The 21,751-nt window shown below is 48.0% G+C and overlaps 1 protein-coding gene across 1 annotated transcript in view; it reads left to right on the top strand.

Moving 5' to 3' along the window:
• Positions 1-1,017: 1,017 nt before the first annotated feature.
• TTLL6 (tubulin tyrosine ligase-like family, member 6) overlaps positions 1,018-21,751 on the top strand; it is a 42,026-nt gene continuing 21,292 nt past the window's right edge. Inside the window, 14 exon segments of the mRNA XM_008568888.1 lie at positions 1,018-1,196; positions 2,025-2,065; positions 3,026-3,144; positions 3,272-3,402; positions 4,930-5,086; positions 5,899-6,042; positions 6,892-6,977; positions 11,180-11,405; positions 12,678-12,790; positions 12,837-12,838; positions 12,904-12,964; positions 14,820-15,008; positions 15,905-16,079; positions 17,039-17,317. Of these exon segments, the coding sequence (XP_008567110.1) occupies positions 1,018-1,196; positions 2,025-2,065; positions 3,026-3,144; positions 3,272-3,402; positions 4,930-5,086; positions 5,899-6,042; positions 6,892-6,977; positions 11,180-11,405; positions 12,678-12,790; positions 12,837-12,838; positions 12,904-12,964; positions 14,820-15,008; positions 15,905-16,079; positions 17,039-17,317 (1,902 nt within the window).

The following is a 21,751-nucleotide window of genomic DNA, read 5'->3' as shown; positions in this document are numbered from 1 at the left end:
AGCTGGGCCAGTATGGGGATCTGAACCCATGACCTTGGTGTTATAAGGCTGTGTTTTAACCAACTGAGCTAACTGGCCAGCCCCAATATTTGAAGTTTTGAGCAAATGTTGAAGACGTCTCATGGGGCCAGGGAGGATGAGAACTTTCTTACATGTATTTTATTATTTTGTCTTGGTTTTATTTGAAGTGGGTGGTGGGGGAGACATTACAGCCTTTTCTGTGGTTAGGGTTTCTAAAGGTCTTCATCTGGCATGGGGCTTGAATCTTATTGTTCAGTCAGCTCCAGGTCAGTCCTGTACTCCATGAGTGGCAGTTGCATTTACTTCAGACCAGCAGATTGCTGTGTGGGAGGTTCATGCAGTGCTGAAACAGTTAACAGACCTCCTCAAAGTACCTCCACCCGCACCCTCTGGGACTAACTCCCTCAGCTAGGAAGGCTTGGGGCTTGGTTCTGAGGCTGTCTCCAGACACTCACTCACGTTAATAATAAGATTGTTTACCAAGTGGTGCCATGCATGGCATCTCAGCCTGCTCCGGAATACCCCAGGAGGGAAAAAACAAGACCATGGTTGGCTGAGTGAGTCCCCAAGGTCATAGTCAATGGCAAAAGGTGGAATCAGCTCCCTTGCCGAACTTGCACCAGCCGTGGAGGTGGGGTGGCATTTTATTTTATTATTATTATTTTTTAAAGATGACTGGTAAGGGGATCTTAACCCTTGACTTGGTGTTGTCAGCACCACGCTCTGCCAAGTGAGCCAACTGGCCATATCTATATAGGGATCCGAACCCATGGCCTTGGTGCTATCAGCACCACACTCTCCCAAGTGAGCCACGGGCCGGCCTGGGTGGCATTTTATAAACTACAACTTGTTGCCTTGCCTTGGAACCCTGGTTCACCACCTACATGAGCAAGGGAGGGGGTCCCCCTGCAGGTGGATCCGTGTAACTGTGGCTCCCTCTGCCCTCTCTCTAGGGGGAGCTGGTATTTCATTAGAGCCTCCTCCCAGTCCAGGGAGATGCTTCAGTGCCTGACTTCAGAAAGCGAGGAAGGGGCAGACTCCGAAGACAGGGAGGCCAGTTCCACAGAAGAGCCAAAAGACATCATCACCCTGGCTTTTGTGAGAGAAAATACTGATATGCAAAAGGGCCTTCAGACTGCCCAGCTGCAAGGCAAGAAGAAGAGGAGGAAAAAGAGGTTAGGATTGAAAGATGGGGATTGGGGATCTCTGTTGGGAAGAACAGGAAGAACCCGGAAGGAAGGAGGCCTTGGCTGATAATGAGAGGGTGAAGGAGAAACTGAGACTGGCAAAATCACACCATTTTCAGTTCATATAAAAATAGTCCATTATTGGTGATCTGTTTTATAGAATCAAATAATGGTGTGTGTAATCTAAAACCACATCTTGTCCTGATTGTCATTCTATTTGTGTTTAGAATGCCTTTTATTAAAAAAGAAAATGGGCGGAGAGAGAAGATTTCCTTATTTTAAGAAAGTGCTTTTCTGTCCTGGGAATTTAGTACAGTTTACGTATCACAGAACCATGCAGACTTATCAGGATCTGACTGCAGCTTGTTTCATATTTCTGCATGCCTTGCTCCATTCAGAGGATTAGTGTCTTAAAGCTTGTCCACATTCTCACAGCTTCCTTTAGTGGGAGGAAGAGGGAGGGAGACAAGTATTTTGGCCAAAAAAAGATTTTCAATTTCTGTCCCTGATGGACCACTGGAATAAAAGGATTGAGGCAATGATGTTAATATGAAGCTGCAAGCTATAAAATTAGCTATACTTGTAATACAGAATTTCTGCCTCACGGGCAAAATAACAGTACTCTGATTCCATGTTTTCTGCCACTCTGTACCTCTTTTATTCATGTCTTCGGTAACGGGAATGGCCAAACCAGGCTTAGTACAGCAGGTTAGGTTTCATCAGCTCCACCTGGGACAGGATGTTTCTGGATACAGTCGCTTGTTCCAGCAAGTGTGTCTGTCTCTGTCTTGCTGCTTTCCTTTTTCTCTTTTCCAGATGATTGGTGATCAATCTATCCAGCTGCCGATATGAGAGCGGTGAGCATCTGCACTCGAGGGATCTGTGATGGGGACCCACTGGATTCCCCCAAAGGGTTAGGAAGGGCCACTGTTCTGTATCCTTGAGTGTGAAAAGGGGTGTCTCCAAATCCTGTTCTTTGGTTCTCCCAGCTCTATGAGTTATTTGAGGAAGTTGGGAATCTCATTCCAAGAATCATATATTTTGACCACAATGGTGTGTACTTCAGCAATCTGTAACTCATATATATGCTGATTTGAGGATCTGATTGTAGAAGAGGCAGCTGTTGTGTAGTCAGTGGCTTGGTTTTAGAGCACAAGTCACAAACTGGCAGTCTGTGGACTGAAGCTGCTTACAGACTTTATACTGCAGAGAACAGGTTTGCTGTTGTATTTTAAATTCAAACTTGAATGCTTTAGGCTGGTCTGGTATGCTGCTGGTTACTGCAGGCGCTTCTCCCTTTCTAAGCCCTTGAATGCATTTGAGTTTGGGTTGGAGTCAGCTCCCAGTTTATCAATACTAACAGGGACAGGGGAAGAAGGATGTGATAGCATATATGTGGTTTTGAAACACATTGTATAATTTTTTTTCTGCCAATTAACTTCACTAATTAAGCTCAGCTCTGGCTGATGTTGAGGATTAGTTTATATTCCCTGAACACTCAGGGTTTGGTGTTTGGAGGAAAGCCAGAGGCCTGCTTTCTGGCAAGGAGAAGCCAGGGCAGGGAAAACATTCATCGCTGATAACCTTCTGTGGGGATCACTGAGCGTGGGCGGTATTCTTCAGTAGTTTTCAACTCTCCATGTTTCTTTCTTACAGTGGTGCATCCAGGCAGGGCAAGCTGCCTCCCAGTCCCAAGGAGCCCAGTGCTCCCACTTCAGTTCTTGGTCTGGGAGCACTTGGAAATGGATCCTCCTGACCCCATGCTCCTCCCCCACTTCCTGAGCTAATAGGCCTTTCTTCCTTCAACTCCATTGCAGTGCGTAGGGCTGCTCAGCAGTATGGCCTTAGAGAGGGAGGGGAAAACGAAGACTGGACTCTCTACTGGACAGACTACTCGGTGTCACTGGAGCGGGTGATGGAAATGAAAAGTTACCAGGTATTTGGGCCAGGGCTTGTTCTCAGTTTAAGTGTCACATCAACCTGGTGGGTCCCCTATTTCCCAAGAGGTGCTTGTGCCACTCCTGTGTCCCTCCGTTGTCCATGAATTCCAACTTGCTTTGCAGAAAATCAATCACTTCCCCGGGATGAGTGAAATCTGCCGCAAGGACTTGCTGGCCAGGAATATGAGTCGCATGTTAAAGATGTTCCCTAAAGATTTTCACTTTTTCCCTAGGACCTGGTGTCTTCCTGCTGAGTGAGTGCCCACTGTGCTTCCTTCTCCATCCCCAGCCCCTATTTGCATTACCCTCTTTCCCCTGATTCCCTGGTAGTTACTTTCCCTTCCCATATAATCTCCCATCTCTGTGGCTACTGTTCAGGAAGAGAAAGGATAAAGGGTGTGTCCAAGGTTGAGAAAACACAAGGCTCTGCCTATAAACTTCGATGACATTTAGGGGCTGGGTGCCTTGGAGCCTGTACCTGCAGTTGGGATGAGAATTTGTTCTGACCCTGAAAGTTGTTGATTTTGAACTCATTCCAACTGTTTAACTGTGCAGTTTCTGAATTTTTAAGGACCATGAATGCTTCTGGAGAGAGTGGGGTAGTGGTGAGCACCCAGGTTAGGAGCAAGAAGGGATGCCTGGCCTCTGTCCCGTGCAGTGTCATGGCTAGCAGTCAGCTCTTCCACTCCTCAGGTCTCATTTTATCCATTTCAAAACTGGACACTTGTTCCTGGTATGTAAAATGCTCTGGACCACATCACTAAGAAGCAGGAGAAGTGTGAGATGACATGAACATGACCTGGGTACAGTCTGGTGGTTGAGACAGGGTGGGGGGGGGTGCAGAGAAGTGTTACCACCAGAACTGTACTTACATGGTAAGGGCACCAGAGGAATCCTACCCTCCCATTTCCACCCAGTGCTTCCCAAAGCTAAGAGCACCAGGGTTCCCAGCCTCTCCTTAGTTTGTCTGGAACAACTTTCAAGGCTTAGCAGCAGCTTAGAAGGAAATGTGTTTGCCATCACATCAATAGGAGCTTCCAGATTTGATCATCACTGAGGCACATTATAGTTAAGTGACTTTTCCAATGGTCACAAGGTTCCTTTGAGTTAAAATGCAAAACAAGGAGTATAGCAAGACTGAGACATGTAACCCACTAATTTGGATTATTTTTTTCTTCTGAATATACTATCTCCAAAGTACATTCAAAGGTATTATTTGCCCTCCCATACTCTGGCAGAAGTGGAGGTGTCGCAGATGAAACGCTGAAGGCCAGAGTGGGGTAGGAGGCTGATCGATCCAAGGTCACATCACTTGTCAGGGCTTGAGCCAGACCCGGAACTCCAGACCTCCTGTCTACAAACCCAGAAAGCCAAACTACCTGGGTCACAGTCACCTTTATGGGGCAGGTAGCATGTATCAGCACTCTGCTGGTGTTATGTCACGTCACTAACCGCCACACGAAATGGATATCATTGTCCTCATTATGGAGATGATGAAGTTGAGGCTTCGAGAGGTCAAGTTCTTGCAAAGGCTTACACCACTCATAAGTGGTGTTGCCACAGTTTCAATCCAGGTCCGAATTCCCTCCAAAGCCCACACTCTTTCCACTGTGTATGCTCTGCTGTCTCTCCCACAGCTGGACCTCTGACGTCTGTTTATCATCAGTGCCAGGGCTCTGTCACATTAGATAGCTTTTCTATTTTTTTTTCATAAAGAGCTAGTCTTCCTTTTCATTGCTCCCCAGCTAAAGGTGTATCTCATTCCCTCCCTGCTCTGGTAGTTGGGGAGATTTGCAGACCTACAGCAGGTCAAGAAAAAATAAGACATACATTTGTAAGCCGGATTCGGGCTGCCAAGGGAGAGGTATATTCATCACCCGGACGGTGAAAGAAATCAAACCAGGGGAGGATATGATCTGTCAGCTCTATATTTCAAAGGTATTTCCTCATTGTGATTATTTATATATCACCCATGACAACCTCAGGCTCTCGCTCCACTGGACGGAATGTGAAAAGAGGGAACTGAGGGTGGAGGTGGGGGTGAAGCTGAGCCTGTCTTCTGCCTTGGACTTTGTCAGACCAAGCCTTCTGACCCAGGGTGCTAACATGCTTGGGCCAGGGTGTCCCGTGCCCTCGCACCCTTGTAGGTTTCTCTGGCCTTACCAGGCCAGCCCCTTCCCTCTAACAGATGAGAGCTGGGGGAGCACTTGTGGTTTGTAGAAGCCCCACCTCATTTGAGGAAAGAGGGTAGTCCTGGAGAGATTCATGGTAACCAATTTCCCTCTGTGACTGGAGGTCAGAAGTCAAAGTGGTATATAGCCCACTGCAAGGGAGAGCCCTTGAGAAGTGTGGGTGGAGAGGAAGCACTGGCCTCCCTGGGACAGGATGGCCAGGCAAGGTCATAGACTGCCACTGTAACTTAGCCCTGGGTGGCTACCATATGTCCTTTCATCAAAGGACTTTTAAATTTTACCTTTTATTTACCAAGTTATCTCTGGGAGGTAGTTACTTGTGCCATTTGACAGATCAGGAAACCAAGGCACACTGTGGTCCAGTGACCTCCACAAGGTCACATGTCAGGTCCCAGAGCTCAAGTCTCCTTATCCCCCTTGCCAACCTTGGCCAAGCCTGTACTCCATAACACCAGGGAATGTTGGAGCAGACTCCATGAAAACCAGATAGGGAGCTGGTGATTTTCAGGTGTGAATTTCTCCTTCCATGCTTGTGTGGCTTCTGTTCTGTCCTCCCAGCCCTTTATCATCGATGGATTCAAGTTTGACCTGCGGATTTATGTGCTGATAACATCCTGTGACCCTCTCAGGATTTTTGTGTACAAGGAAGGACTGGCCCGCTTTGCTACGACCTCTTACTGCCACCCTTGCACAGACAACCTGGTGAGCTGAGGGGACACACTGCCTCACCCTACCCCTGAGCGTGATGAAAATTCCTAGTTAAATCCATATTCTCAAGACATTGCGGATATGGCTGGCACTTGTTGAGCACTTACTACGTGCCAGGTTGCACACGTTATTTTTTTTTGTCTTTTTGTCTTTTTTCGTGACCGGCAACGGATCGCAACCCTCAGTGTCACGCCCGTACCGGACCGGGACCGGCAACGGGATCGCAACCCTCGGTGTTGCCCCCGCTCCTCGCTCAGCCAGTGAGCCGCCGGTCTGCACATGGGATCCGAACCCTCGGCGGGAGCGCCGCCGCGCTTCCCAAGCGGCGCACTGTAGCAGTGCGCCACCGGGCCGGCCCTGCACACGTTCTTTCATTTAGCCCTCTCAGGAGCCCTCAGAGATAGGGATTATTATTCCCATTTTACACATGAGGAGATTAACATCCAGGAAGTATAAGGGTCTTGTCCAAGGTCAGTCACACAGCTAGGAAGAGGTGGGTCCAGCAGCCAGGTCTGCCTGACTCCAAAGCCAGAACCACAATTCATAGGTGCTCAAGGTGAAAAAGCCTTGTGCTACCCCACCATGCCCCCTTTCACGGTCCCCCAGGACTCCTGAAGTTTCCCTCAGGCATGGCACCACCAAATCTCAGGAGGAGTCGGAGTTTCTTATACTCCAGGCTGTAAGAGCCCTTTCGACTTCCTCTCTTTTGCCAGTGTAAGTAAGCCTAAGACTTCCCTTTCTTTTGCATCTCTTTAAGCCTCAGGGGCCCTGGGAAGGCACAGAGAGGAAGCAGGAAGCCTGCCCTTCCAGTCCGACCCCACAAAACTGTGTCTCTTTCCCCAGGATGATATCTGCATGCACCTGACTAATTATTCCATTAATAAGCACAGTTCGAATTTCGTTCAAGATGCTCACTCTGGCAGCAAGAGGTAAGAAAGAGGACTCACTTTCCTTTCCTTCCCCTGCCAGTCTCGGAGCTGTTTTCTGGGATTCTATCCAAAGCCTGTCAGTCCCCATCAGTGTTTCCACCTGGGGTCACATGATCTCAGAAAATACTTCTTTGCCTCTCAACCCAGAACAGACTCTTTCGTCTCTGCCCTCTGGGCTGTTAATCATTAAAAGAAGGCCACGTTGTAAACCCTAGGAAGCTGGGAGGAGGAGAGGTAAACATGAACCGTTTGCCCAGCAGAACACACACACACACACACACACACACACACACCAAAACATACCCTTACTACAGTTGGCTCTTCTGATATTTCTCAAATCAACATATATTTATTGACTGCTAGTCTGCCACATGAGAAGAACTTGCCAGACAGTTTTTCCTTGGCCTGTGATTCCCTGACATGTTGCTCCATAAGAGATTCTCAAATGATGTGTCATGATGTCCTGACGTGCAGCTTGCTGGCTTTAAGATTCCCCAGAACGAGCAAAATGAGAGGAATTCACAAGAGCATTTCACAAGCAGTGTTTCCATTCATGTTATTACCTAATTGGGTCTTTTGTAACAAAAAGAGAGACTGAGGAATGTCAACATGATCAGGCAAAGGAGGAAGGGACAGAGCAAGTATTTATGGCGGCCTGCATGGCTGGGGCCTGAGCCAGTAGCTCTGCACGCATCTGTTGTTGAATTTTCACAACAGCTCTACGGCAGAGACATTATTATCTGCCCTTTGTAGGTAGAGAACTGTGAGTCAGGTGCCATCTCCATTTTGCAGATGAGGAAATTGAGTCTCTGAGAGGTGAAGTAAGTTGCCCAAGGTCATACAGCTGTGAACGCTAGAGTGGATCAAGAAGCTGGGTCTGTCAGACTCCCAGGCTCGCACTCCTACTGCAGCAGGCTTCAAAGGCCCCATGAACTGCAATCAGTTTGGCTTCAGCGCATCAGAGAGGCATGTGACATTTCACAAATCCCTCAGTGGCAGAATTCCAAAAAGCACATGGAAAACCACTAGGTTAAGCCTGCTGGAAGGGGATGTGAAAGGCTGGCAGGAGGCAGTCTCCTCCTTTTCAGACGACTCCAGCCACTTTCCCCCCCTAGACTGAGCACCAGCAGAGCCTCTGCGAGGCCCGGCTTCTAGTCCCGGCTCTGATGCTTACAGCTGAGTGAACCTGGACAAGTTACTTCCTCTCTCTGAGCCTCCATTTCTTCGTCTGCAAGATGAGGGCAACGAGATGCCCTGCCCTGCCCACCTCATAGGGTCTCTGTGAGATAAGCCACCTGTGATGGCAGCACGGACAGTGTCTATGGTCACTGCTATTTTTCCTTATTCTAAGGGCATATAATGGAAGGGCCGTCCTGTCTCTCCTCTTATGAGAGCTGACACCCCAACACCAGGCTTCGGGACTTAGGCCATGTTGTGGGGGGTGTTGTCAGCCAGTAGGACTAAGGGGAGGGTGTGGACACTGTGTCCCCCTCCTTCCTTCCTCTCCCTTCACCTCGCCTTCCTTGTCCCCTCTGCTCTGCTCCCTCCACCCTGCCTGCTGCAACAGCCACCTGCTCCCATGGCCTCCACCCTGCCTCGCAGGACTCAGCCTCTCACCCCTGGCCTCTAGGCCCATCTCTCCTCAGCTCCCTGCTGCCTCCAACTCAGCATTTCCTAATGTGGACACATACTCTCTTCTGGTTTCTGCCCCAACATTCCAAACTGGTCTCCCTGTGCCATGTCCCATCTCTAGCTTCTAATCTTTAGGATTGGTGGGCTTGGCGTCATCTTGGACATTTCCTTTTCCAGCGAGTCATTCGGTCCTGAACGTTCCTCCTTCAAATGTCTCTGCATCTCTTCCTTCCCTCCAGGCCCACACCTGCATGGCCACATTGGCCTCCTAGTTCCAGGCGCCTCTGCTTAACCTCTCTGCACCTCCATTTCCTTATCTCTAAAATGAGATTAAAAAATGTGAATGCTGGCTGGCCTGCCTCACAGATCTGCTGTAAGGATCTGGTGAGATGATGTGTATGAATGGGCTTCAAAAACAATAACCCCATGCAAGTGGAGGCTGTTGTTATTATACATTTTGTACACTCATGACTTCTGCTCTCAGGTAACCAGTGTGGTGGCTCTCAGGTACCTAGAGCCTCGAGTTCAAACTCCTCTGTTCAGTCTACTGTAATTTCCACTGTTTATTATTACTACTGCACTAACAGTCAGCATTTTGTCTGCTCAACACCTGCTATATGCCAGGCACTGCTCTAAGCAATTATATTCCTCAAGCCACTTAGTTCTCACAACAGCACGATGAAGTAGTCATTATCATCATCCATATTTTGCATATTAGGAAACTGAGGTGTGAAAAGGTTAAGTAACTTATCCAAGGTTGCACAGCTAGGAAGTGGTAGAGCTGGAGTTTAAATCCAACTCTCTGGCTCCCGGGTTCGTTCTCTTCACCACTGAGTCATACTGCCCATGCTATTCACTCCACGGTGTTCTGCCAGGACACTTCCTTCTGCTCAGGCCTTGCGCATCCCCACCTCTCTGCCGTTCCTTAGTTCCAACCGAAAACACAGGAGAACATCCTTAAGGGCCCTTTGTCTGCCTCACTAAGCGTCTGTGTTGCCTTCTCTTAGGCCCGCTGCACTCCCCGACTACCCCGTGGGGTGCAGACTCCGTGAAGTAGTGCTGCAGTCACGGTGAAGAAGACAGAAAAACTGGGAACCTGCAGACTCTGGGGCAGAGGCCAGGTCGTCTTCATTGCTCAGTGTGCCTGGCACATGGCTGGTGTTAAATTGACTTGACTAAACCCTGGTCTTTATGAAATTACACAATAATGTATGTTCATTGCGACGGGCCCTGAGTCATCAAGAAAAGGTTACGTTATGTTTTGTAACGTCTGTTGCAAGAGGTCAGGGAAGTGTATAATCTATTTCAGGAAAATTTATTTCCCAATTAGGCAAATTAAATACATTTTTTTTTCCACTTGAAAGGACTGGCTTCAAGCCATCTGGAAAATCCATTTACGTGCAACACTCCGTTCTCTGACAATGGCAGGTAGAGGAGGTGACCTCTGCATGAAGTGGCCTTTGCTTATCTGTCCTTACACAAATGCCCCCTTAGTTGTTTCATATATGTCCTTAGGCTTCCTGTGACAGAGGTGGCATTTTTTGGAGTCCCCTCACTGCTTTCCACTTTGCACGCACAGCAGGTCCTTAGCAAATATGCTCATTGGCTGGCTGACCCTGCTTCTTCCTTTCTGGCCCCTTTGGCTGGGGTCCCCTGAGCATTTGAACTGCCTGGATGAGCCGTGTCTCTTGACGTCTTCATTCTCCTGTCTCTGTCCACTGCTCTGCATCTCCTCCTCCCGGATTCCCACTTCCACTTCGGCTCTCTGTGCACGTGTGTGTGCAGTGAGGGGATGAGGGTTCTTCTCCACCATTGCCTCTTGGATCTGTCAGATTCGCCCTCATTCTGTACTGCCCAGCTCAGAGCTGATGGGAGCAGCCACTGAGGTCTTTCCTTGTGAACCTCCCCACAGGGGTGACAATTTCTTCTGTGGTAGGGTGTCTGGCCATCTCCATTTGCTTGGGATTGGGGAGTTTCCTGGAATTGTGGACTTTCAGTTCTAAAGCTGGGACAGTCCAGTTCCTGAGACACTTGGTAACCTTCTCTGTGGAAATGCCCTGGGGCGGCCTTTTCCCTGTGGGACCCCTTAAAATAAGATTCCTGTGTCTTTAGTGTCCCCAGAATCCCCTCAGATGGCTGAGGTGGGACCCAGGTATCAGGGTTCTAAAAAGGCTCTCTAAGTGCTTCTAATAAACACCAAAGTCTGAGAAAACCTTGCCACCAAAGCAAAACCGTGATGTAGGCTGGGTATTTCTTTTTTACCCATTAAGCTCTGCACCCAGGATAATCAATTCCTTCTCCAGCTCGCAGGTGTTTTCTGGGTCAGAGTGAAAGTGCCCAGGCCATGTCTTATGTGACTTCATATCCACACCCACCTCAGGGCTCTGGAGGCTTGAGGGCTGTGGCCGCTCCCATGCTGACACAGCTCTGGTATTGCCCCGGCTCCTGGGTGTTCATTCCCCAGGCTCTGGAGCCTTATCTTCTCCAGAAGTTTCTAGTTTCCAGCATGCCATGACCTTGGATGACCAGAGGCCAGCTGTCCTGCCTCATGGCCCATGGTTCCCTTCCAGGAAGCTCTCCACCTTCAACGTGTACATGGAGAACCACAGCTATGATGTGGAGCAGATGTGGAGGGACATAGAGGATGTCATCATCAAGACGATCATCTCGGCCCACCCCATCATCAAGCACAACTACCACACCTGCTTTCCCACGCACACCCTCAACAGTGCCTGCTTTGAAATCCTGGGCTTCGACATCTTGCTGGATCACAAACTCAAACCCTGGCTGCTGGAAGTAGGGAAACTGGGGCAGGGGTGAAACCTGTCCCCTGTTATTGGGGTCAGTCAGCTTCAGGGACTCTGCCCTCCTGTCTCCCCTCGATTGTTTTAAGCAGCTTCCCGCTGGTGCCACTTCCTGCAGTGTTTGCTGCCTGGGGCTTCTCTCTTAGCTGAGAAGTGGCCACCAGAGGGGGGTAGATGGCTGGGAATTAGAGAATTCCTTGTGCCTTCTTGAGGTCCACCCAGACTTGGAAACACTGATCTCGGGCACAGAGTGAATTCTAAGGACAGCTCTACTTTCTGTAACAGAATCCTCTTCTGGGAAGGGGGTGTTCTCCGTCACAGCGGCCATGCCTGGCTCTCAGCAGCCTGACTGCTTGGTTCTAGGCACCAGCAGGGAGTGGCCTGGTGCCTGCTGCCATGGAAGCGGGTGGGAGACCTCTCAGTGGGTTTTCTGCCTCCCCTAGACCCATGGAGTGGTGGGAGTAGGAAGAGAAGCTTTCTGGGTGGCTGCCTATCTTCCTGATTGGACTGGTCCTCAGGAGTCCTCTCAAGTGGCCATCCAGTGAGCATTCTGAGGAGCAGAGGGTGCAAGGTGAAGTCAGAGGTGCTAGTACCAGGTGCCAGTAACACAGAGACTTTAGAGTAGAGAACTCAGAATTATCAATCAGATTCCAAGGCCTTTGCCCTTCCTCCGTTCCCAAACCTTGTTCCCCAGGTATGGTGGGAAAGGGGAGAGGGCTGTTTGGAGCCCTTACCAAAGAGTAGAATGAGCCACCAGGAACAAGCCTCCAGAAACTGCTAGAAATCTACGATGTCGCCTAGAGCCTCTGAACAATATGGACTTTTCTATAGGCAGGAGCGAGGGCCTCTCCTTCCTCCCACTGTCTCCCCATCAAGCCTGGTCCAGCTCTGGAATGTGTCACTCTTTTCTATGTCCTACCTCCAAGCCTGTCTCTTTGGACTGCCCCCTTCCACCCTGCTCTGTGGAGTGGTCAGTGCACATGAGATGACACACGCATACCAGATGGAGGCAAAAGTGAGGGCCGCCCCTAACCCTCCAAAGAAGGAAGGACTGAGATGAAAGCTGATTGACCTAGAGGGACTTCTACGTCCTCCTTTCTTCACTGTGGCTCTAGTCCAGACCCTCCCCGCTCCCTTCTACTCATCTTGGTAGCTAGGTCCCTGAGGTGGCTTTGGTAACACCTTGGAGGTGGCCTCTTGACCTCACTCCCTGCTTCCCCTCTGGAAAGCCCAGTCCCCAACTGCCATCTTGCCCTGCTCACAGGTCAACCACTCTCCAAGCTTCTCCACTGACTCCTGCTTGGATAAAGAGGTAAAAGACAGTTTGCTGTATGACACCTTGGTTCTGATCAACTTGGGAAGCTGTGACAAAAAGAGGTCAACCACTCTCCAAGCTTCTCCACTGACTCCTGCTTGGATAAAGAGGTAAAAGACAGTCTGCTGTATGACACCTTGGTTCTGATCAACTTGGGAAGCTGTGACAAAAAAAGTCTTGGAGGAGGAGAAACAACGGGGGCAGTTCCTGCAACAATGTCGTTCTCGGGAGATCAGGTACAGTAGTACCCTCCAGACTGGGGGCCTCATTCTCTGACTTCCCTGCTCCCAATAAGACTGGCTGGTCCTGGCCCAAGTTATGACTTCAACAATGTCGTTCTCGGGAGATCAGGTACAGTAGTACCCTCCAGACTGGGGGCCTCATTCTATGACTTCCCTGCTCCCAATAAGACTGGCTGGTCCTGGCCCAAGTTATGACTTGACAGCCTATTAGTTATATGGCCTTTCTGTCACCTCTGTGAGCCTCAGTGATCTTTCTATGAAATAGAGCTAATGACACATAAGGTTGTTGGAGGAATTAAATGAGATAATGGATATAAAAGGCTTAGCACAGTGCCTCGCACTATAATTTGTGTTAGAGGCTATTAAGAATCTTGGCTGGAGTTGGTGGGGAGGTGAAGGGTCATTTCTAACAAATGATAATCCTATTTGGAAAATGAGTTTATATTTACAGAATGTAGCAGTTTGAACAGTTTTACTGTGAATTTTCCTTTGCTCCTAGAAATAGGTGATTAAGTTATAGACATAAAACTATATATAATGGATACAAATTGACTAATACTATGTGAAGATTTAGGAATTGCCAATATAAAAAAAAAAAAACCATTCCATTACTTTTACTAAAAAGAAAGATCTGTCTGTCCTACCCCATGTTACTCTATTGGCAGGAGCCAATATATCCCTGCTTCCTGCTGGGCAGCATTTGCCTTGTAACTGGGGCCTTCTTTCGGTGGAGGAGACTCTGAGCCTGGTGGAAGACATGCCTTTGTTGCTTTTCAGATCCCACTACAGCCCCCCGCCCTTCTCATGAGCAGAGCCAGCCTAATCGTTTCAGATTGAGCTTCTGGAACTGGGACAATCAGTAGCATTTTTGTTTGGAGGGCACCGTGTTTCTCAGGCACTTTCACATGCACTGTCTTCCCTGTAAGGAGGGTGGGGAGGCAGTTAGAGTGGGGTGTTGTGTGGTCCTATTCTTAAAGCCAAGGAGACCAAGACTCCAGAAGGGGAACTGACTTGTACAGGGTCACTTGGCTGGTAAGTGACAGGTCTGGACCCAGAGTCCAGTGGGTCTGTTGCTTGGGACTCCAGGATACCTTCCACTGTGCCACACTCTCTCTAAACTCTTTGAGAAGGAGGCAGTGTCATGTTAAGGAGCCATCCTCTGAATTGGTCTCATTGCTTGGCCCCTGGATATCTCAGGGCTCTCAGTGGGTCTGTTGCTTGGGACTCCAGGATACCTTCCACTGTGCCACACTCTCTCTAAACTCCTTGAGAAGGAGGCAGTGTCATGTTAAGGAGCCATCCTCTGAATTGGTCTCATTGCTTGGCCCCTGGATATCTCAGGGCTCGTGGCTTCATAGCTGTAAAAGGGGACTTATCACTCCTTCCTACCTGACCTCCACCTCCCCAGGGGACTGTGAGGAAGAATGAGATCCTCACAGCTCATAAAAGCTCATCAAGCTCATCCAAGAAGCCCTCAAATTTAACAAAACACAAGCTGCCAGTTCTCCGGAGAAGGGCAAAAAGGGCTGTGGATGGGAAGGTGGTGACAGTCTGCCTCATCAGAACCAAGCCGAGGGGGAAGTGGGTTTTACTTGTACCAGGAGAGAATGTGATGAGTTGTCAGAAAGACTGTTCTAACCAGCTCTGTTTATTATGACATTGGCTGTCCCAGGAGGGCTAGAATCTCCTTTCAGGGAAACATTCTTGTGTTTGTTTGGCAAATAGTGGTTGATCACTGTGATGCGTAAGGCCTCCATCTGGCCCTAGATGACATCCAGCTTGAACATGTCCCTTCCAAGCTTTGTCCCAAGAAAACTTAACTGCAGCTCGATGTTCTGCTTCCCAACAGGATTGTGGAAGCCAAGGGTTTCCAGGCCGTGCAGTTAGAGAAAACTGAGAAGTACGAGAAGGAAAACTGTAGAGGGTTTCGACTGATTTATCCCAGTCAGAATTCAGAGAAGTATGAGAAGTTTTTCCAGGACAACAACTCCCTCTTCCAGAATACCGTTGCTTCCAGAGCTCGGGAGCTGTATGCCCGGTAGGAAGCTCCTGGGATGAGGTGGACGGGTGTTCGGGGGTTTGTGCTTGACCTGCTGGATGACTGGCCTGGGGTGGGGGTGGGGGGACAGTCTCTGAGCTTCAGTCCCCAACCTTGAAGTTGCTGGGGGAGCATTTGCTCTGGTTTTGCAAGGACCAGGAATTGGAAGATTCCCTGGTGTGGGGTGTTGTTAAGTAGATGGATGGCTGTTTCTAGAAACTTACCCCCGAGACAGACACCCCTACCCCACTCCAGGATATCCAGCCCCTCAGAACTGCCCCATGCATTCACACAGGTATAAAATGTAAGAGCTGGAAGGGACTCATCCCATTGAGTTCAGTCCCCACCCAGCACCTCATTTTATGGAAGGGGAAGTCAGGGCAGAGAAGGGATCACGTAGAAAGGTGATGACAGAGGAGGGTCTAGAACTACCCTGTCTCCTGACTCATGAGACTGAATTATTTTCACTGTATTATACCACTATTTGTCCACTCCCAGGACCCATGAGACAAAGAGGTCCTGCAGATGAAGTGGCCCAACATGATGGGAGCCCCTGGTTTTAGCCTCCTACCCAGACCCTCTTCCCAGCCACTGATGGGAACTAGCCTCCTGGGAAGTGGGGAGGAGAGAGGAGTGTGGGAGAGTGGAGTGTAGCCCCTCGCTGCCGTCTGTCCCTGGATGCAATTCCCCAGACTGGGGACGGTGTGGTTAGGGGTGACTCTTTCCCCCATACCCCGCTCTTTGACTTTCAATCACTGCTGCAGACTGGACACCCTGGGGGAGGGAACAGGGAGCCCTCCACCTCTTTGCCCAGTCTTGTCCTTCCCCTGAGGAGAACCCCAGCCTTCACAGCCCATCCCTGACTCCATGACACTCACTTGTTCTTTGATGGACAGGAAACTGATCCAGACGTTGAGACTAAAACAGGAGAAAAAATCCTTCCAAACTAAAGAGAAGAAGGTAGAGATGCAGGGGGAATCGGCAGGCGAGCAAGCAAGAGGCAAGAGCACGTGGAGCTGGCGACAGAAACGACCACAGAAGTACAAGGTTGCCATCCACACCTCCAAACAAGTAAAGCCCGACGGGAGGGGAGCACGTGTACCCAGCACCCTGCCCCCGCTGGGGCCGATCCGTGGGGGGTTGCTGAGGAGACCACTGCTCAGAGCCCACACACACTGAAGGGCCGCACAGAGGGCCGGGCCGCAGGAGGGGGAGCCCGGAAGGCACCCAGAGCTCACATCTTTCAGAGGGTCCTTCCGCCCAGGCAGCAGAGGACTCTCGCGGGCCTTTTTGCCTCCTCCAGTAGGAGTACAAGTAGCCAGGCTTTGTTGGGAGGCTGAGCATGATCCCCCTTAGAAAGTGGCTCCAGGACTCCATGTACTCCTGGGTCTCAACTCCAGCTTGGGTTGGGATGCTCCCCTCCAGCAGGCCAGGGGCACAGTTGAAACACCAGCCTGCTGGGCTCAGCTTCTGAGAGGCAGGACTCCCTGAACATTAAGTGGGGATGACTGACCATGGTCGGGTCCTTCCAGCCTGCTCTCTGTGCAAAGTGTGGGCCAGTCCTCAGGCTGTGGGTCAGCTCTCAGTTGTCCTGTGATCAAAATCTGGCTTCCCCCTTCTCTTTCTAGTGCTCTTTCTAGCTCAGTGGAAAGAGGAAAGATTCAATTGACTTTTCAGTCCATCTCCATTATCTCATAGACTCACCTGAAATGACAGGATTAGAGCAGATTCTTGTTTTGGTTCTAACTTTGTAAGGGTCACAGACTCTGAGAATCTGATAGAAGCTATGGAATCTCTTGCCATAAGTATACAATGCATCGTTTCGAGTGTCTCAGAGACCCCCTGAAACCATCCATGAGCCCTCTAAGGGTTCCAGAACCCCAAGTTAAGAGAACCAGATTAGAAAGACTTTGATACTGACTGCTTTCCTTCTCCTCTTCTCCTTTGCACCTACCTTTGGGTGCAGATGAATCTGCAAATTAACAGAGCTGGGTTCCTATGGGTTTTGTGTTTGGTTTCCTCCTTCCCAGTACTTCCAGCCATTGACATTAGTCTCCTGCACACCTGACTTGCTGTTGAGTGTCAAAGATGAAAAGAAAAATGAAACAGACAACAGCCTCAGCCAGGAAGCCCCCAAGAAGGAGGCTGGTCCTGCTCCCACTAAGCCTGCATCTGCGAGCCGCTATAGCTCTGTACCCAACCTGAGGAACTCAGGTCCCAGCTTCTCTGGGCTTGAGCTCAGCAAACCCAACTTCAGCATCAAGGAGGCCAAGTTTGCCTCTGCAGTGAACATAGCCACCAATGCTGAGGTGAGTAGAGGGCTGAGCTCCAGGAGGGAAGGGTAAAAGTCTTCTTTCTGGTCCCTTCTCTACCCCCCGACTTGCTGTGGTCCTTTGAGGAAGCTACTGAATTTCCCTGGGCCTTGGTTTTTCCACTTGTGAAGCCCAAGTGGTGGAATGGCATACCTGCTGGAGAATGGGCTTCGGACATGTTTTAGACAGGCCATCTTATGCAGCCCTTCCTCTCGGGCAGGTTACCACCCGTAGTAGTTTCCTAGGGCTGCTGTGGCAAATTGCCTCCAACTTGGTGCCTTGAAACAACACAGTTTATCCTGTAAGATTTCTAGAGGCTAGAAGTCTGAAATCAAGGTGTTGGCAGAACCATGCTCCACCTGAAGGCGCTAGAGGGAGGGTCCTTCCTTGCTTCTTGCTTAGACCCTGGTGGTTGCCGGCAATCCTTGGCATTCCTTGGTTTGTGGCAGCAGAACTCCCACCTCTGCTTCTGTTGTCCATGCACTTCTTCCTCTGTGTATCCTCAGATGGCCTTCTTATAAGGACACCAGTGATTGAATTTAGAGCCCACCGTAGTCTGGTATGACCTCATCTTTTAAATTTTTTTTTAATTAAAAAAAATTTATTTGTTATGACCTCATCTTAACTTGACTAGTTATGTTTGCAAAGACCCTATTTGCAAATAAGCTCATGTTCTAAGGTTCCAGATAGGTATGAATTTTGGGGGTATACTTTTGAACTCAGTACACCACCTAAACAGTATCTCTCAGACTCCATTCCTATATGGACAACTTTTGAAGAAAAGTAAGCTCGCTTAGACCCCACTGTAAACTTAAATTATTTTTATAAATATATACAAGCATAAAACCAGATATGAAATCTTTCTGCTTATAGCTTTTATGCAGCTACAGGAACCAAAACAAAATAAACAGCACCAATAAGATTCAAATAAAACTGTTAATTTAATGTGATGGTTGATTTTCTATTTTTGCAGAAATGAAGTTGCCACATGAATGTGGTACTGACTGCTCTAGCACAGGTCCCTTTATGTTCATCACACTGAGGGCACCCAGGGCCATGTGATGACTCCCATTAACTACTGGAAAATGTTCAGTATTTTTGGGCCTTTGCTTGGTCCAAGTACAATAGAGAGTAGTGCAATGTTTTTCAAAAATTTTAACCATAGCCCACAGTAAGAAATTCATCTTATTTCACAATCCATCACATACAAATACAACTGGAAAAAAGCTTCTAAAACAATGCTTAGGCATACTACATATGGCGACTCATTTGATATTTTCTATTCTGGGCTATTCTATTCTTTTAAAAATACCAGTTACAACCTACTAAATTAATTTCATGACCTATAGTAGGCTTAGAACCCATAGTTTGGAAAGCACTTTTAAGAGAGTGTGTTTTGGAGCTTCATGACATTGGATTTGGCAATGATTTCTTGGATGTTACACCAAAAGCACAGGCAATGAAAGCAGAAATAGACAAATGAGACTACATCAAGCTTAAGACTTCTGCAGCAAAGCAAGAATCAACAGAGTGAAAAGGCAACCTATGGAATGGGAGAAAATGTTTGCAAACTATATCTGACTCGAGGTTTATTTTAGGTTGTTCAGGCTGCTATAATGAAATACCTTACACTGGGTAGCTTATAAACAACAGAAATTTATTCTGTATAGTTCTGGAGTCTGGTAAGTCCAAGATCAAAGCACTGGCAGATTCGATTTCTGGCGAGGGCCCATTCCTTATAGACTGCACCTTCTTGTGTGTCCTCACATGGTAGAAGGAGCTAGCTAGCTCTCTCAGGCCTCTTTTATAAGGACACTAATCCCATTCGTGAGGCTCTACCCTCTTTATCTCATCACCTCCCAAAGGCCCCACCTCTTACCACCATTACCTTGGGGTTAGGATTTCAGCATATGAATTTTGGGTGATATAAATATTCAGACCTAGCATGGTTAATATCCAGAATATAAGAAGAATCCTAGAACTCAACAACAAAAAACCAAATAACCCAATTAAAAAATGGGCAAAGGACTTGAATGGACATTTCTCTAAAGAAGATATGCAGATGGCAAACAGGCATATGGAAAGATGCTCAACATTACTAATGGTCAGCGAAATGCAAATCAAAACCACGAGGTAGCACCTCATACCTGTTAGGATGGCCACTAAAAAAAACCCCAAAACGAAAACCAAAAAACAGAAAAGACTAAGTGTTGGTGAGGATGTGGAGAAATTGGAACCCTTGTGCACTACTAGTGGGAATGTAAAATGGTGCAGCCTCTATGGAAAACTGTATGGAGTTTCCTTAAAAAATTAAACCTAGAATTACCATTTGATCTCACAACCCCACTTCTGGGTTTATAGTTGACCCTTGAACGCCAGATTTTTTGTGGGTTTTTTGGCAGCTGGCCTGTAAAGGGATCAAACCCTGGACCTTGGTGTTATCAGCACCATGCTCTAACCAACTGAGCCCATCGGCTAGCCCCTCAACACAGGTTTGAGCTGCACAGGTCTACTTACATGTGGATTATTTTCAACCAACTACAGATTGAAAATACAGAATTTGTGGGATGCTGAACCAGTACATATGGAGGGTCACCTTTTCATATTCACACATTCTTCAGAGTCGACTGTGGGACTTGAATATGTATCTGCTCATTTGGGTATGTGCAGGAGTTCCTGGGACCAATCCCCCATGAAAACAGAGGGACACCTGTATATCCAGATGAATTGAAATTGGGGTCTGAAAGAGATATTTGCACACCCGTGTTAATTACAGCATCATTCACAATAGCCAAGAGTGGAAGCAGCCTAAATGTCTGTTGACAGATGGATAAATGAAGAAAATGTAGTATATACATACAATGGAATATTATTCAGTCCTAAAAAAGGAAGCCTTGTCTAATGCTACAATAAGGATGAACCTTGAGGACATTTATGCTAAGTGAAATAAGCTGGCCACAAAAAGGCAAATGCTGTATGATTCCACTTATGTGAGGTATCTAAAGGAGTCAAACTCTTAGATAGTAGAATTGTGGTTACCAGGGGCTGGAGTGAGGGGAAAAGCGTTCAATGAGTATAGAGTTTCAGTTCTGCAGAATGAAAAAGTTCTATGATCTGTTGCACAACAGTGTGCATATAATTAACACTACTTTATGGTACACTTAAAAATGATTAAGAGTAAATTTTATGTTGTGTGTTTTTTATCACAATTTAAAATAGAGAATATGCTTTGGGGATCTGGCTGCCTCTTTTTGGAACCTGGAGTCTCCTTTAATATATGCTCATATGACTTCTATCTAGTCACCATAATTTCCATAAGCCTGTTTACCCATCTAAAAAATGGGTTTTTAATAATAGTACCTACCAGTGGGTTACTGTGAGAATTAAAGGGCCCACAAACATGCTAGGGTGGTGTGCTGTGTGCACAGAGCACTCAGTAAGCTTTAGCTGTTATTTTAATATTACTGCTACTTTTTTTTTTCTTCCTTTTTGTCTTTTTTACTGACCGGTAACGGGATCGCAACCCTCGGTGTCGCGCCCGCACTGGGGACCGGCAATGGGATCGCAACCCTCGGTGTTGCGCCCGCACTGCGCTCAGCCAGTGAGCGGGAACCGGTCTCCACATGGGATCCGAACCCTCGGCGGGAGCGCCACCTCACTCCCAAGCGGTGCACTTTCCAGTGCGCCACCGGGCCGGCCCTACTGCTACTTTTTTTTGAAACATAATCGATTGTACATATTTGTGGGGTAGAGTTGAATATCAACACATATGTATAATATGTGATGATCAAATCAGGGTGATTAATTGCTGCTACTTCGTAACACTGCCCATGTTCTTTTCTCATTAATCTAAAATAATTGAAGCAGTACTGCTTAACTCTAAAGAGATTTTTAAAAATAAATAAGGCAGCAATATCTTATTATTTTTGTCCTTTTTTTGATTTCATTACAGAGGGTTGATTTAATCAGACTCCTTGGTTCAAGGTGCTGTTTTGTCGTTGGTTTATTTAAGGCCTTTGCATGTTTTATTTACTTATTTTCCTCTTGTATCCCTGTTCACCTCCTATTCTCTTATGCACCCATCTTTTGTTTGTATGTTTCCTTTGCAAAGTAGGGATTTTTAATGCACATATATAAAATTTTTAAAAGTGTGATTTAAAAATTTTACAGTGCGCTGCTTGGGAAGCGCGGCGGCGCTCCCGCCGAGGGTTCGGATCCCACATACAGACCGGCCGCTCACTGGCTGAGCGAGGAGTGGGGGCAACACCGAAGGTTGCGATCCCATAGCCGGTCCCGGTCCGGTATGGGCGCGACACTGAGGGTTGTGATCTGTTGCCGGTCACGAAAAAAGACAAAAAAAAAAAAGTGTGATTGGGGCCGGCCCGGTGGCGCACTGCTACAGTGTGCCGCTTGGGAGTGCGGTGGCGCTCC

This window comes from Galeopterus variegatus, unplaced genomic scaffold (genome assembly GCF_000696425.1).
Source record: "Galeopterus variegatus unplaced genomic scaffold, G_variegatus-3.0.2 Scaffold450, whole genome shotgun sequence".
Lineage (NCBI taxonomy): Eukaryota > Metazoa > Chordata > Mammalia > Dermoptera > Cynocephalidae > Galeopterus > Galeopterus variegatus.
The sequence above is the reverse complement of the archived record's forward strand: the minus strand, read 5'-3'. Positions and strand labels throughout refer to the sequence as shown.